Source organism: Herpailurus yagouaroundi, unplaced genomic scaffold (genome assembly GCF_014898765.1).
Source record: "Herpailurus yagouaroundi ecotype Mexico unplaced genomic scaffold, PumYag 191, whole genome shotgun sequence".
Classification (NCBI taxonomy): domain Eukaryota; kingdom Metazoa; phylum Chordata; class Mammalia; order Carnivora; family Felidae; genus Herpailurus; species Herpailurus yagouaroundi.
The window spans coordinates 14,497,469-14,512,635 of record NW_024412422.1 but is presented as its reverse complement, the minus strand read 5'-3'; the positions used below and the strand labels follow the sequence as shown (position 1 = coordinate 14,512,635).

The 15,167-nt window shown below is 48.2% G+C and overlaps 2 protein-coding genes across 5 annotated transcripts in view; both read right to left on the bottom strand.

Moving 5' to 3' along the window:
* The window catches only part of DNAH10 (dynein axonemal heavy chain 10), a 144,042-nt gene extending 143,577 nt beyond the window's left edge, over positions 1–465 (bottom strand). The window contains exon 1 of the mRNA XM_040444042.1: positions 119–465. Coding sequence (XP_040299976.1) covers positions 119–332 — 214 coding nt within the window. The 5' untranslated portion in view covers positions 333–465. The remainder of the gene's footprint in view (positions 1–118) is intronic.
* A 540-nt stretch (positions 466–1,005) lies between these two features.
* ATP6V0A2 (ATPase H+ transporting V0 subunit a2) overlaps positions 1,006–15,167 on the bottom strand; it is a 45,169-nt gene continuing 31,007 nt past the window's right edge. For 2 of the 4 annotated variants that reach the window (XM_040444046.1, XM_040444045.1), the window contains exons 13-20: positions 14,992–15,082; positions 12,656–12,774; positions 11,332–11,542; positions 8,913–9,032; positions 7,595–7,714; positions 5,726–5,843; positions 5,136–5,307; positions 1,006–4,613 (exon numbers count right to left, since the gene is read on the bottom strand). In XM_040444046.1, the coding sequence (XP_040299980.1) occupies positions 4,514–4,613; positions 5,136–5,307; positions 5,726–5,843; positions 7,595–7,714; positions 8,913–9,032; positions 11,332–11,542; positions 12,656–12,774; positions 14,992–15,082 (1,051 nt within the window). In that variant the 3' untranslated portion in view covers positions 1,006–4,513. The remainder of the gene's footprint in view (positions 4,614–5,135; positions 5,308–5,725; positions 5,844–7,594; positions 7,715–8,912; positions 9,033–11,331; positions 11,543–12,655; positions 12,775–14,991; positions 15,083–15,167) is intronic. The other 2 variants (XM_040444047.1, XM_040444048.1) reach the window with 2 other exon arrangements.

The window sequence follows — 15,167 nt, the reverse complement described above, 5'->3', positions numbered from 1 at the left end:
GGGGGGGCGGTGGGGACGGCGGCGGGGAGGGACACTGGGCTAAGGCCTGTATCAGGGGACGCGGCTCAGAAAGCAGCCGCGGAACTGCAGAAAGTCCAAGCCTAGTCGGGGCGCTCACCGATCTCCACCTCCACCTCCTCGGGCACCACCTTGCGGTAGAAGAACAGCGTCAAGGCGCCCTCCTCGTCCTTGGTCTGGTTGAGGAAGTGCAGGATGAGGTCCTCGACCTCGCCACCGTCGCGGTTCAGCAGCTCCTCGAAGAGGTGGGGGTCTGTGAGGCCGAAGGCCGTGTACACGCGGTCGCGCATCCACAGCACCCGCAGGTCGTCCATGGCGCCGCGAAGGGCCAGACGGCGCCCTGGGAGCCCAGCGACGGGCGGCGTCCGCGGCTTCGGCGCCCCTGGCAACGGGAGCCTCGGCAACGGCCGCCGCAGGCGCGGGTCGGCAGCGTCCCGGGACGCGCCCGCCCCGGCCCCCGCGCTCACTGCGGCGCTGGCCCGTCCCCCGCAGGTGGCGCCCAGCCTCCCCCCGGATCCGGGCCCGCCGCTCCGGCCGGCCGGAGAGCCGAGCGGAGCAGCGGGCAGCACGCATGCTCCCGCGACTCGGGGGGACGGACGAGTCCAGCCCGGAGCCGCCCGCTGCTGTTGCCCGGGACACCCCACTGCGGGCTCCAGGGAGCCCCTCCTAGGATCCTCATCACCCCGGGCTACCATCCCGCCCTTCTGCCCCGAAGGAGGCCAGCGAGGCGACCGGTCAAGGTTGCACTGCCTCAGAGATGGCCCAGGCAGAGTAGGAGGTGAGACAGGACTGATCGTCTGAGCACCCCCCCCCCCGCCCTCGCCAGTGTGGATTAAAGGGCCTCAGAAAGCAAGTACCTTGAAGAGTTCCAGAAATGGGCGGGTTCTCTCTGGCACACGGATCAGGGAAGAGGGAGTCCCAAGAAGGGACAGGCGACTTCTGGCTTTAGCTTTCTAGACACGTGAAGGCATAATAAAGCAAAACACCCATGTTTTAAAAATATATTTATTTTTCATTAGTAAAAAGAAGTTCAATACTGATAGGAAGATGCAAAGTTGTCCTTTCGTGCATTTGTGGAGCTTTAACTTAGTGACTGCTCTCCCCTCCTGGAGATGAGTCCCTGGACGACAAGGCTGACACCAAGAACCTAGGCTTCTTGTTGGATTTTCCCATCAAGGAACACGTGGAATGTTCTGAAGTATTTCTTACAATTCTAAACCAAAGCCCGGCCTCCATGACCTCGCTGTTGGAAAACTATTATTTAGAACTGCCTGATTTTCATCATCTTGAATTAAGATTTCCTAATAACCTTACTGGAGATTACACCAGATGGCATGCACGCAAACTTGGCTTTAAAATTTTAAATGAAGAGATTTACTGTTTTCAAATGCAGACTGCAGAACAGTTGTAGCAGTTCTGTTTTTGTTTTCCAAAATGAGTCAGACCCTAAAATGCCTGAATATTGAATTCATAAACATCTTAAGAGCGACCTATGCTATACTCTAGGCCTTTTGAAGCTACAGCAGACTGGAAACTGAGAACAGAATGTTGTTATTAGGTACCCATTCCCGAAATGAGGACAGAAAGGCATTCTGTGAAAGGGGTGTCTTTTCAAAGTCCTACCCACAAGGAATGGACAGTCCACAGGGCTCACCATGATCCCCATCAGGACACCTGAGTTCTTTAACTGATCATAATTACGTCACCGCAAGGACGTTCTTTACCCTTGCAGGATGAAATCAAGTTGTTTTCCTGAAGAAATGCCTTGGATTTTTATTTTAGGACTCCATTAACACACAGAATGAACACCTGAATGAACACTGGAAAACATGGCCGTCATGACATTTATCATGACGTGTTCTCTTGAGGAAAATAAACAGATACATAGCTTCATCCCGACAATTGACCATTCTTCCTCCAGATATTTGCTATTAAGGGAACAAAGTCTGTCTCAAAAATGATATACATAATAGTTCCACCAGACAGCTTAAACATAAAGCAAAGCATAAAGTTTAAACATAAAGCAGCCACTGGAACCTACAGCTTTAGGAAAAAAATTAAATTTCCCCTAGTGCCTACAAGACACGATCAAGCTCTATTTCTAGAGAGGCCTTTCACCAAAGTTGGGACTACTAATTCATTTTTTATACAATGATGTAGAATACATAACCACTACATAGGTCTCAATTAAAAACGGACTCTTTCCTCTCTGTTCTATACCCTGGTGAGAGATGTTACTTAAAATGAAAAATTCTGTAACAGCCCATAACAGTTACCAGTGGGGGCACTAAAAAATTCCAGCAGACACTACAGGCCTCCTGTTTACTCATCGGCTAGCAGTGCCCTGAAATCGTGAGTTTCCTAAGGATGAATTACCATTTTATTACAACAGATCCTTGGCGTAAAGTAATGAAGATGGCCAGTGGTGAGGGACAGCACTGTTCAGAGTTTGTATTCACCCAACAGAAGTGTCCAACGTTAGACCTTTCCGGAGAAACTGCACTCTGACAGCAGAATCACCTCCCAAGGATTTATCCGCGTGGTTTGAAGCTTGATATTGTAATACGAGGGACAAAGGCCAGTAACTCCCAATTCGTGAAAGAGCAGCATGGAAGGCTTACCACACAATTAAGGTCTAACGTCAGCGTCACGATTACGTCAGCGTGTTCAGTTCATGCCTCTCGGCAAACAGGTCTCAACTTGACCTGAAAAGACACGCTTAGATCCAGGGCTACCAGAACCCAAGCTTGAAATGAAAATTCCAAACTCCCCCACTAGGCAGGGTGAAGGTGTATGGTGACAAACAGGCCTTTTCATGCACCTGCCTCAAAACGTTAAGTGAAAACACTGCCGATTTCTTTTTGAAAATAATTACCTAACATCAATTACAGTAAAATATGAAAAATGAACATAATTTACAAAACTACAGATCGTCCTCAACTTACGATGGGGTCTCATCCTAAGTTGAACGTGCATTTAACACACCTACCCTAGGGAACACCGCAGCCTAGCCTGGCCCGCCTTAGACGTGCTCCAAACACGGACAGGAGCCTCCGGTTGGGCACAATCATCCACCACAAAGCCTATTTTATAAGGGAGTATTGACTATCTCCTGTAATGGGCTGAATCCTGTACTGAAAGTGCCAAACTGAACGGCCGTGTGGGCGCAGGTGGCTGTCCGTGTACCACCTGTTGACTCTCCCGACCGCGTGGCTGTCTGGGAGCTGCGGCCTCTGCCCAGCATGGCGGGAGAGGATGGGGCCGCAGATCGCTGGCCCGGACAGGATCCAGATTCAACCCTGAAAGTATGGTTTCTACGGAATGTGTATTGCTTTCACAACATCATTAATTCAAAATTCATTAAGTGGAACCACTGGTAAGGTGGGGACTGTCTCCGTAGATTAAAACATTCAACAGGACTCAAAATCCTTCAAAGCTAAATGTCAAGTGAATAGATGAATTTAAATTAAAGAGAATTTTCAACTGATCCAAATGGTGTTTGAAAGCTTAAATTAACTCTAAATACCTTTACCAGACCTTTATTTACAATCAGTCTGAAAGTAAAAAAAAAAAAAAATTATAATTATACTGTTCTCAAGGACAGGTGCAATCTCTTCATGGTAAAATATCTTAATTTATATTTTGTTATAAAAATATACAAAATACTACTTTTCACCTTCCCTTCACTCAGTATAAACCCCTAAAAGGTTCGGTAACATCAGTAACATCATACAAGTTGGTCCCTAAGTTCAAATCACATCCATATTTTATCTTTTACGGTCACACTGGGTTTTAAGGCTCAGTATACAGTTTATCTTTCCAACGTACATTTGTCATAATTGGTTTTATATAAGGATAAGAGGGTAAGAATATCTTTAAAAATATACAAGTGGGATAACCATCTGTCGTATGTTATTTTATCCCGTTTTCTCCAATCATTAAAACAAGACAAAATTGTAGAAACAATCCCCTAACTTGCAGTTCTAGACAGCATACGATACAAAATGTTTACATACTTTTAATCAAGCAGAATAAATGCGAATCTTTTGATTATCCGTCATTAAATTTTTTAAAAAACTATACTTCAGCTGTTGGAAAATATTATCTGACAACTTCAAGTGACAGAATAACGCTGTAATTTTTTTTTTTTAATGAGGTGAAAAGGACTCGAGTAACTAAGACCATTTTCAACTAGCCATTCAAAACCACTTCTCCCCCCCAAGCCTCTATTTTTAAAAATAACTTTAACATAACTTTTGGCATTAACTTAAGTTTGCTCACCATAAAAACTGAAAGAAATTTACATATCTGAAATTGATAAGCGTTACAAAATATTTAACATGAGGAAGAGGTTTATCTTACAGAATTATTTGGCTATATCATAAGGCAATCAATGAAGACGGAATTTTTCCTATCGTAAGTTTGACGGAAGTGAAATTCTGTAACATGATAATTCTCCATAAATCCGAAAGCTTGTTTGGATACGGCAATATGATCATGCCACGTCGTCACTGAACTTCGACGAAAGTAGTCTGAATGAGAAAGGAACAAACTTGGTGCCTGCACCAACGTAGAACTTGTTCTGAAATTCTACCCTAAAACAAAAAAATTTCCGTGTATTAACGAAAGACTGTAACATTTCCTACATTTCTTGCAACAACATTTATAAGTTAAGAAAAAACCCCAAACAGCTCCTGTGCTGAAGCTGCTTCATTCCGTACGTGCTCTCTTGGCACACGTGTCATTACTTAAATAAGATACACACAGACACACACACAGCCTGCCCGTGTCGCCCTCCTCGACGTGTAACGGAAACGCGAACCCGTCATGACCCCTCACACGCTACACGCGTACACACGAGTATTCAGAACCTCTCTCCCCACCCGGGTACCTTCATACACAGACAAGCAATCCGACATACGCTGTAAACCATCACGAAATACGGAAGAATTTTATTTTGTTTTACAACGAGGTAACCTGTCAGGCCCCAGATAAATTCAAAGTATTAAACATACACGGTTATTAAGTGCTGGCATTTTGTGGGGTTATTTATACACGTGGGGAGAGGGGTCCAATATTTTTTAAATAGCAGTTCCAAAGCTAACTTGCATACTCACCAGTGGAGGCGTATGGCATGGAGAAATGCAGAAAGGCCTTCCATGATCAAAAGGATGAAAATTGTCAACACTGCAAAGAGAGCGATTACTGGTAGCAGCAGCAAGACTCCGTAAGTGGTGTCTACCCGGAGGCCCACGCGCACCAGCATGGTCCACAGGACGTCAGACAGCTCTGCGGGGGAGTCATTCGGCAGGGTTAACTTCTGTTTACGTCCACGGCGTCGCTGCACTTAGCCAGGGGGACTGGGTCTCCTTCTGACAATTCTGAATTAGTATCCACAAATAACCCACACACCTACATAATCTACACGTAACTCATGTAAAAGTCAGCCAGCTCGCGATCACGTCAAACACGGAGGAAGATACGGCACGCCAGAAAACCCAGAGGCCTGCCTCCCCGTGACAGAGAGGGCTGACACAAACGGGCGAGGCTGTCCCCGCACAATACTGGCTCACGCGGTACCCGAAGGACAGCACTAGGCTTCCCTCGGAATTGTGAAATGTAGCACAGAGCCCCCCCCGGGTTCACCGCGGCACGGTGGGGCGTCTCGGCACAGAGTGTGGGACCGCAGGTCTCGGCAAAAACTTACGTGCATGGGCCAGGCTGAGAGCCCAGAGCCTCAGGTATGAAGCGGTGTTGGAGATGCACCCCAGACAGTACTCGATGGAATGAATCACTTGGGTCATCAGTATCTCTCCAAAATTAAACTGAGGGAGATCACACAACACGCGTCAGAGTCGCCAAACTGCCCGCATGCGACCACCCACTGCCACGCCTGGCCGCTTTCCGTCCCTCGCTCAGTGGAAAGACCGGCCTCTGGGAGGCTGGGGAGACAGCGCAGGAGCGTGAGGAGCAGCGAGTCAAAGGCCTGAGCTCGACTCACTGCCCCGTCACAGACAGCGCGCCGCCCCGGCTCCCCCGGCCTCAGTTTCCCGTGCGGCACCCGTGTCACAGCCCTGGGGCAGCCCAGTGCGACTCTGGGGCCGGTCTCAGCGACCACGGAACACCTACTGAAACCAGAGACGCTGACCGACCCCGAGCCTGGAAGACTCTGAAGTCTTCAGAAGACAGGTGCGTGTCTGCTGCATAAATGCAGGCCCAACAAGGGGAGACTGTGAAAAGGGCCCCTGGCAGTGAAAAGGCTGTAAAACACTGGGAAAGAGGACTCTAACGCTCCTCCCCATTCTGCTTTTTGGTTCTCTTATGATCCTATAAATTATCAATCATCCCAAATTAAAACACTACATTACGTAACAATTACAAAATGTTGACCGTCAGAAATTTTGTTTGGCCCTTACTGGATGGCCAAATAAAGTTTCCAAGCAAATAAAGCCGACCAGAGTAGCGGAATTGGCTCTGTCTGCCCAGGGCTGTGCCACCCTTCTTTGGGGGAAAGTGCTTCTTCCGCCATTCACCCCACACCCCCAGCCACAGCCGTTACGGGCTGAACCGTGACCCCCTCCAAATTCACATATTGAAGGCCTAACCCCAACGTGACTGTGCTTGGAGACAGGGCCTTTTAAGGGGTAATTAAGGTTAAAAGAGGTCACGAGTGTGGGTGTCCTTAGAAGAAGAGACACATGCCCACGGAGGGCAAGGCCCTGTGATGACACGTTGAACAAGGCAGCCCCCACAAGCCAAGAAGGAGGCCAGGGGAGAAACCAGCCCTGCCAACGTCTTGAACTTGGGCTTCTAGCAGTAAACTTCTCTTGCTGAAGACCCCGTCCGTGGTTATGGCCATCCGTGCAGATGACAGGAGCGGTTGTTGGAACAGGGATGACGAGGGACTGCAGCCAGGCAACCACAGTTCTTCCTTGGGATGCTTCCTAATCTAACAATCAGCCGAGAGCGCTTTTCTCTCTGACTGAAAGACTGGAGAAAATAAGCTCAGGGCTGGCTGTGGCCAAGGTTCCAAAATCGTGGGGCCAACTGGCTTCAGAATATGAAGCAAACTTGCAAAGGAAAACCAACCCAGACTTCTCGGAATTGGATGCCCGGAAACCAATCATCCTGAGGCCAACTCTGCTCCTGTCCTGACGTGAGCCAGAAGATTCCCTGTGAAGCCAATGTAATCAGGTCTCCCTCTTACAACTACAAAGTTCTGACTGAGACAAGAATCTCTGGAAAGCAATGCTCATGGCACCTTAAGTCACTTAATATGACAGCATGTAATGTTAACAGTAGAAATCCCACTGTAAAACTGAAACAAAATGATAAGCCAAAACCCTTATGGCCAACAATCAAAACAGTATTTGGGGAAGCTTTTGTAACAGGCGTTTTGGGTTTTGAGGCTTTTTTTTGTTTGTTTTTTGTGTTTTAAGTAAACTCTATGCCCAACGTGAGGCCTGAACTCATGACCTGAAGATTAAGAGCCACACACTCCACCGACTGACCCAGCCAGGCACCCCGAGAGCTTGGCTTCTTGTCCAATGTTATGGACAGTAACAGAGAAGATTACCTCTTCACACATCATTTCTCTATATCCATCTTCTATTTGGTTATTTCCCTCTTCTATGTCTTGGCTTCCCAGTAGAGAAACTTCTTCCTCGCTGTCTTTCCTTACGAGTGTGTAACCACTCTAACAACAACCAAAAGAATACAGAGTCATTGCCTTTAAAATCACAAGGACCTGACAAATCCAGTCAGAGCCCCTTCATTTCTCCTAAGGATGCGGCTCTTCGAGGTTAGAAAGTTGTTTATGAGAACGCAAGCATATCATACCTGTTAGGATGGCTACTATCTAAAAAATGACAATAGTAAGTATTGATTAGAGGAAGTGGAACCCTTTGTGTACTGTTGGTAGGAATGTAAAATGGTGCAGCCACTGTGGAGAACAGTGCGGTGGTTCCTCAAAATAATCCTAGGATGTGATCGCACAACTCCATTTCTGGGCACATATCCAAAAATCTGAAAGGGCTCGGAAAGATTTTTATACACCGTGCTGAAAGTAGCATTATTCACGATAACTGAAAGGTAGAAACAACCCAAGTACCCGTCGATGGATGAACTGATAAGCAAAATCTGATCTATCCATGCAACGGAACATTACTGAGCCTTAAAAAGGAAGAGATTCTGTTACAATCCAGACGAACCTTGAGGACATTATGCTCAGTGAAATAAGCCAGTCACAAAAGGACAAATACTGCATGAGTCCATGAATACGAGGTGCCTGGAGGAGTGAAACTCCTAACAACAAAAGTAGATGGTGGTTTGGAGAGGCTGGGGGAGGAGAGATGGGGAGTCAGTGTTTCACGGGGACAGAGTCTCCATTTGGGAGGATGAGAAAGTTGTGGACGTGGACGGAGGTGACAGTATAGTCTATCACAATTATTTTTAAAGAAATCAAATGAGAAAGTGGACACCCAGGAAAACAGTCTAGGAAGAAATCTAACAAAATGGTAACCCTGGTTATAAGCGCATGATCGGATAGGGCGCTCTTTCCTGTGCGTTCCACGTTTCCTATAATTGAGGGAGGTTATTTAAATTAAACGACACTTTAAAGAAAAAAGTCAAGAAGCCAGGAGGAGGAACAAAAAGCGCTTTGCCGATGACAACAGTGCTGGAGGACCTGGTTCGTCCCCGCACGGCCCGTGCCCACGGGCCCGCACGGCGGGCTCCGCAGCGAGCTTCTGCGGGACAGGCGACGCCGAGCTTCCGGATGGAGGGAGCGCCGGCTTCACATCAAGAGCCCAAGACCCTCTGAAAGGTGTTTCTTTACGTCTCCTTCTATACCTACAACCAGGCACCTCCGGACACGCGGCCGGACTCACACTTACCCGGCTCACGCCAAAGCAGCTGCGCCCGTTGTGGAGCCACCACAAGAAGAGTGGTTTTCCCAAGAGGAGAACGGGAACGGACAGCGCCGTGACGGCCAGCAGCAGCCTCTGGACGTGCTCCTGTCACGCGGAAGGGGAGGAAGCCCGTTAAAATGAAAGGACGTGCTGGCCGGGTCACTGGTGCGTTTCGTGAGCGAAAATCCAGGAGAATGTCTCCTTATTTACAATAACAAGGAACAGAAGGTAAACACAAAAGCCGAATTGTATTCGCCAGCAGGTCTTTCCCCAAACTCATAGCTGAATTCTAGAACTGATGAGTGACACCACTGACAGAGCGGTAAAATAACACTCTGTTCAGATCAGTGAGGGATAAATAAGAACATTCTAAACCAGAGGCAAACCCCAGCTCGTCATTTCCTAAAAACACCGAAAGAGGACGAATACAAACAAAGGCTAGACATTTTTTTTATATTCTTGTTTTTATTATTATTACCTTTGCAAAGATTACTTGAGGAACCTAAGTAATAGTAAGTGGATTCACTTCTACACAAGAAAAATACTAAAAGAGCATTCAGAACAAAACTACAAGCCTTTTCTTCAAAAGTCGGCATATTTAAGGGCACCTGGGTGGCTCGGTGGGTTGAGCCACTAACTCTTGATCTCCGCTCAGGTCATGCTCTCACAATTTGGGAGTTCAAGCCCTGCGTCGGGCTCTGCGTTGGTGATTCTCTATCTTCCTCTCTGTCTGCCCCTCCCCTGTTCGTGCTCTCTCTCTCTCTCTCTCTAAAATTAATAAGTAAACATGTTTTTTAAAGTACAGATATTTACCGTCACATAAAAAGAAATCGAGAGCAAAGCACATTCGCGCTTATACAGCCACTGCAGTCTGTGTGGCTTTATAGGGCCTGGAGGCGGCAATGAAAACAAACGATCGGGCATCACACGGTCCCCCGCCTAGCCTTCCTCTACGGCCGCCCCCATGTGACGCACAGATTCCCAGAGCCGCGTGCACCACGTGGTACGAGCCAGTGGCAGGTATGCGTTAGCATCTCGTACCGCACCACCGACACGAATGTGCCCCGAAATGCGGAGAAACGTGGCGGCCACGGGCAGAGTCCTATCAGAAGTCGTGAGCTGTGTGGTCAAGCAGACTGGGCTAAAATCTGGGCTCCGCCGGCAGCTGTTGTGACCAGGCCTGCCCTGAGCCACCGGGATGACACCACCGACCTCGAGGGCTAGTGTGAGTTAAGAAGAATAATCACGGGGAGCACTTTTCAGGCACACCGGAGACGTTAAATAAGGTAGTGCCCTTCAGTGATCTTCCCGGCCACGGCACCCGAGCGCCGCCGAACTCCCATTGTGCCTTTCTCCCACAATCTACGTCATCCTACAAAAAGGTTGAACAAAATAACAACAAAATCTAATAGAAAAATCACAAACAGGAGAACCATAGGTAAGAGGTGAAGCTCAAACAGTTCAAGAAGGACACGTGTGCACAGCTCACAGCGAAGCCCACGGTTCCACGAGCTGAGCTTCCAATCGGGCTTACAGTGAACCGAGCTGTCCGTGGAAGGCGGAAAACAAAACTAAACGCTCCATTTGCAGGGTCACCAAAATTAAAAAAACAAGAACAAAACACCTAGAGCTTAGGAGAACACAGGTGAGGACAGCACTGAGAAGATTTCTCCGGTGTCTCACAGACACTGGGAACACGACACGCAAGGTCCACAGCAGCGTCCTTCAGGAGTGACACTGTGGCACTCGACACAGCACAGAGACCCTCACCGTAATCACAACGCAAGCTCACGTTTATTGAGCACTGGTAGGTGCCAGGTACTTCTAAGTATTTGATCAGATTAACTCTGGACTACAAATTGGGTCCTATTTTTATTCCCATTTTACAGGTGAGGAAACTGAGGCACAGAGGAGTCAAGGTATGTGTTCAAAGTTACCCGTCAAAGAAGTGACAGAGCTAGGATTGCAAGCAGGGCGGTCACCCCTGAGCCCTCACCCCGCCACCGTGGATGTGGTGGGCGTTACCCAAACATACCACTCTAGAAAAGCCAGTTTGCGAGAGGGTCAGTGTGCTGGGATGCCCTGGCTTAGTCAGAGATTGATTTTAAAGCAACTAGAAAAATGGAGGGGGCGGGGTGGGTGGGATTTGCCAGTCCTCAGAAACCCTCCAGTCCATACATTTTCTTCCCACAGTTTTGACCGCTACTGAGTGTTTCCCAGAGCCCCCAGCACAGTGTTCAGAGCAGGGTGACGAGCTCTTGCGACAACATACAAAGAAACAGGAAAGCCCCTACATTCCTGGGAGGCCTGCAGAAAGCCCCTTCAATCATCTACTGTTTAAAACAAAAAGGCTACCATCAGGACTTCCTGTAAGCTCACGGGGGTGGAAAAGAACGTTACCTACCTGCCCTGAGTAAAGACCATTCGTTTCACTAGCCGGGAATAAAAACATGTTAATAAATTCAATCAGAATGCTGGGAGCGACTCTGGAGGTTTCTGCCGAATAAACCAGCCACTTATAGACGATCATAAATATAAGGTATCCAAAGATGCACAGCATAAAGAGAAGTTCCGGGACAGAAACCAAATAAATATTGAACTTCTTCCGGAAATGCCTAGAAAAAAAAAACAAAATGGAATCGATCAAACCATGAGCAAGTTTGGACTGAGATAAAGAATGAAGAGGGGCACCTGGGTGGCTCAGTCAGTTAAGTGTCTGACTTCGGCTCAGGTCACAATCTCACAATTCACAAGTTCTAGCCCCGCATTGGGCTCTGTACTGACAGCTCGGAGCCTGGAACCTGCTTCGGATTCTGTGTCTCCCTCTCTCTCTGCCCCTCCCCCGCTCACACTCTGTCTCTCTCTCTCTCACACAAAAGTAAGTAAACATTAAAAAAAAAAAAAAAAATGAAGACAAAATTGCTCTTAAATTCTTTGTGACGAGGCCTCTCCCACCAGAACATCCTTTGTCTTATAACTCATACTACTGATTCAGATACATCCACGAAGAAAACAGATGTGAGCACAGTGGAAAGGCTAGTGTTTCACTAACAGGTCCAGTTAGAGGAAAAAGATGCAACGTCTTCCTCTTGACACGCTAGCTCTAGCAAACAAAAAACTTTCCAACTTATAATGAAATAAGAGTATGACAAAAATTACTTCTGGAAACAAATCTGAATGTACATGCCGCATGCCTCCCTCCCTTGAATGGAAAACTCCATGTGGGCAAAACCTGTCTTCTGTCTTCAGCACTACTCAGTCCCTGAAGCCTAAAACAGCGCCTGGCATATCCTCTACAATCAATAAATAGCTGCTAAATAAATGAATCACTGAAACGGTCAAAACCCCGTATGATCACAACACAATCAAATGCACAGCATTCCAGTACACTGGCTGCCTTTAAGGGCAGGCCCATACAGTCCACCCTCAAGAGGCAAAGTTTAAGAATACCAAACTTGGCTTATAAATACTGCTTTAAAAAAAAAATCTGGGGGCACCTGGGTGGCTCAGTCGGTTGGGCATCCGACCTCAGTTCAGGTCATGGTCTTGCAGTTCATGGGTTCGAGCACTGCGTCGGGCTCTGTGCGAACAGCTCAAAGCCTGGAGCCTGCTTCAGATTCTGTCTCCCTATCTGCCCCTTCCTCGCTCATACTCTGTCTCTCTCTCCCTCTCTCTCTCCCTCAAAAATAAATAAACATTAAAAAAACTTTTAAAAAATCTGTACTTACAAGTGGTTAAATATTCCCAGAATGACTCCAAAAGTCATGTGAATAATTCCTAAAATCACAGACATTTTCATTTTGAAAGAGTTTAGGAAAGTGAGGCGATTTGTGGCCAAGTTCCAAATCTGAAGACAAAACAAAACAAGACATCTTTAACTTCCTTCAACTGCTTCAGGACACACAGGTGACACCAGACATAGGAAGGCAGCTACAGATTTAAAAGGAAAGCAACATTCAGACTTCCTCCTTGACGCCTGTGATCTGAGAACCACTGATTTCCTGAAACCAGGACCAGACTGTTACCAACAATCCCATCTTTAATATGAAATGCAAAGGATGCCAAACGAAACCACACTGTGTTTAGGGAAGTGGCTTGTGAGGCGAGACCGAGAGGAAGAGCAGGGGAAGAGTCACACAGAGTCAGCGGGGCGGCAAGTTCCCTCTGGGGAGGGCCGGTGCGGCCAGGGGCGCATTCCAGGTCCCGGGGTCACTTACCCTGGGGGGTGGGGGTGGGGGCCCGTACAACTATGTGTGTTAGGACTTCACAGACAGGTTTTATACATCCTTGTGCGTGTGCGTTCTATAATAAAGTTTAACAGGAAGGGAGGGAGGAAGCGTCAGTGCAGCAAGTGGCCAAACTGCTGATGAGACCCAGGGCACCCAGGCTCAACCCCCCGGGGCTCCCTGACCAGCCCCTCCAGGCCCCCGCCGCTGATTACCTCTCTTCTCTCTTCTCTCTCTGAAAAATTAATTCCTACAGTCCCTCACTCGGGGGATTAGGAAAAGGGAAACAGGGCCTATTAGTTCCTTTTAAGTGAGAAGAAGGTTCTAGAAAGAGGTATTTAGGCTGACTTCAGCTTGACTGCCTGGACCCACGGGAAAAAGCCCACTGACGGCGCCCTCCTCGGGGGAAGCAGGGGCGGGAGAGGAGGAAAGCCGGCAACAACGCGACACCTCGCCAGCGACATGTAAGTCTATCTTTCATCACTAAGCCTAAAGCAACTGGGTACAGAACAACTTTTAGGCAAAAACAGGGGAGAATAAGAAGATAGATTTAAAAGTTCATAAAGAAACTTGGCAGGAGACGCTAAAACTACCTCCAGCCGTTCCCGGGTCGGGAAACTGAGGAAATAAGGACTGGACAGAGGAGACCTTCGCAAGAGCTGGACCTTGCCTACGCACATGGATCTATCTTTTAACCATATGAGCGTGGTGCCGGTTTTTAAAATTAAATCAAAGCGAAACGAGGCAGTACCGTGCCCTAGTCTCTTCCTCCCCCCACAAAACGCCCTCCTAAACTTTCTTCCTTGGAGCCTATATTCAGAAATGTTTGTCTCCTTAAAGCAAGGCCACACATTATTAGGAACCTGGCTCCAAAATGCTGTACCTTAAAGAAATTGTTATGAAAGTTTTTTCAAGTTTCCAGTTATATGAAGATGCAAGGCAACAAGGCTGAATTACACAAATTACATTTAGAGGCGAGAATGAACAGACCGGTTAGGAGGGCACTGGCTTGGAAAGCTCCGATGAAGGTGCCGGACCTTTCTCTTCAGTTTTTTCAATTCTGCACACGATTATAGCTCACACCCCCCAGACCGATTTTGAGTTGGTTTCTAAGCTCCCCTTTCTAGGATGAGATTCTCCCAGAAGACGGCCAACAGTCCAGAAAAATGGTCCTTCAGCCTGGAGGTAGCCTGCTGGGGGCCTGGGCACCGGGTGGGAGCCTGGGAGGAGCCTGGTGGCGGCCTGGCATGGGCCTGGGGGGGGCCCTGGAGGGAGCCTGGCGGGAGCCCGGTGAGGCGTGCCTGCTGAGCCCTGTGGGGCATGGGGTGGGGGCGGCAGTCCCGGGCCCCTGCAGCTGCGTCTTTCTTTTCCTTCTCCAAACACTTCCCATTTCAAACAACTACCTCAATAAGCACCCTGAGAACCTGAAGCTCCCTTTCAGCTCTAAAATTCCTATTATTTCTTTCTAGATCACAGGGTAAAAAAACAAAAATTTCCACAAAGAAAAAAGAAACTTAGGAAGCTGCCTCCACTTAAAGGCTCCTGAAATGCCATTTCTCCCTCGAGGTCAGGAACCCCGACGGCGTGCGGCCCCACCTCTCTGGACGGACTCCTCCCACTGGGCACTGACCCGGGCTCCCACACGGACAGCTCAGCTTCATCTCTAAACCAACTTGACTGGGGATGCACATGGGCCACGGCCGCCCAGGCAGAAACCCCCCAGGGTACCTTCCCCACCGTCTGCAACCCGGGGAACCTTCTGAGGAAGCACTCGGACAATTAAAACCAGGTGCACCACAGAGGGAGCGGAGATCATGGCGAGGAACAGGTACACTCACGGGATCGATACCAAGAGGGTAAGGGCCTTGGAACACTCCAGGAATGCTCGGGTCCAACTGCAAAACCCTGTTGTGCCTGACGACGCTGTCACTGTAACAGAAAGCAGAGTGAGCAGACTGACCTAGCGGAGGCCGGAGGAACCTCCGAGAAGCGCTTTCCGACCTAAAACACCGCT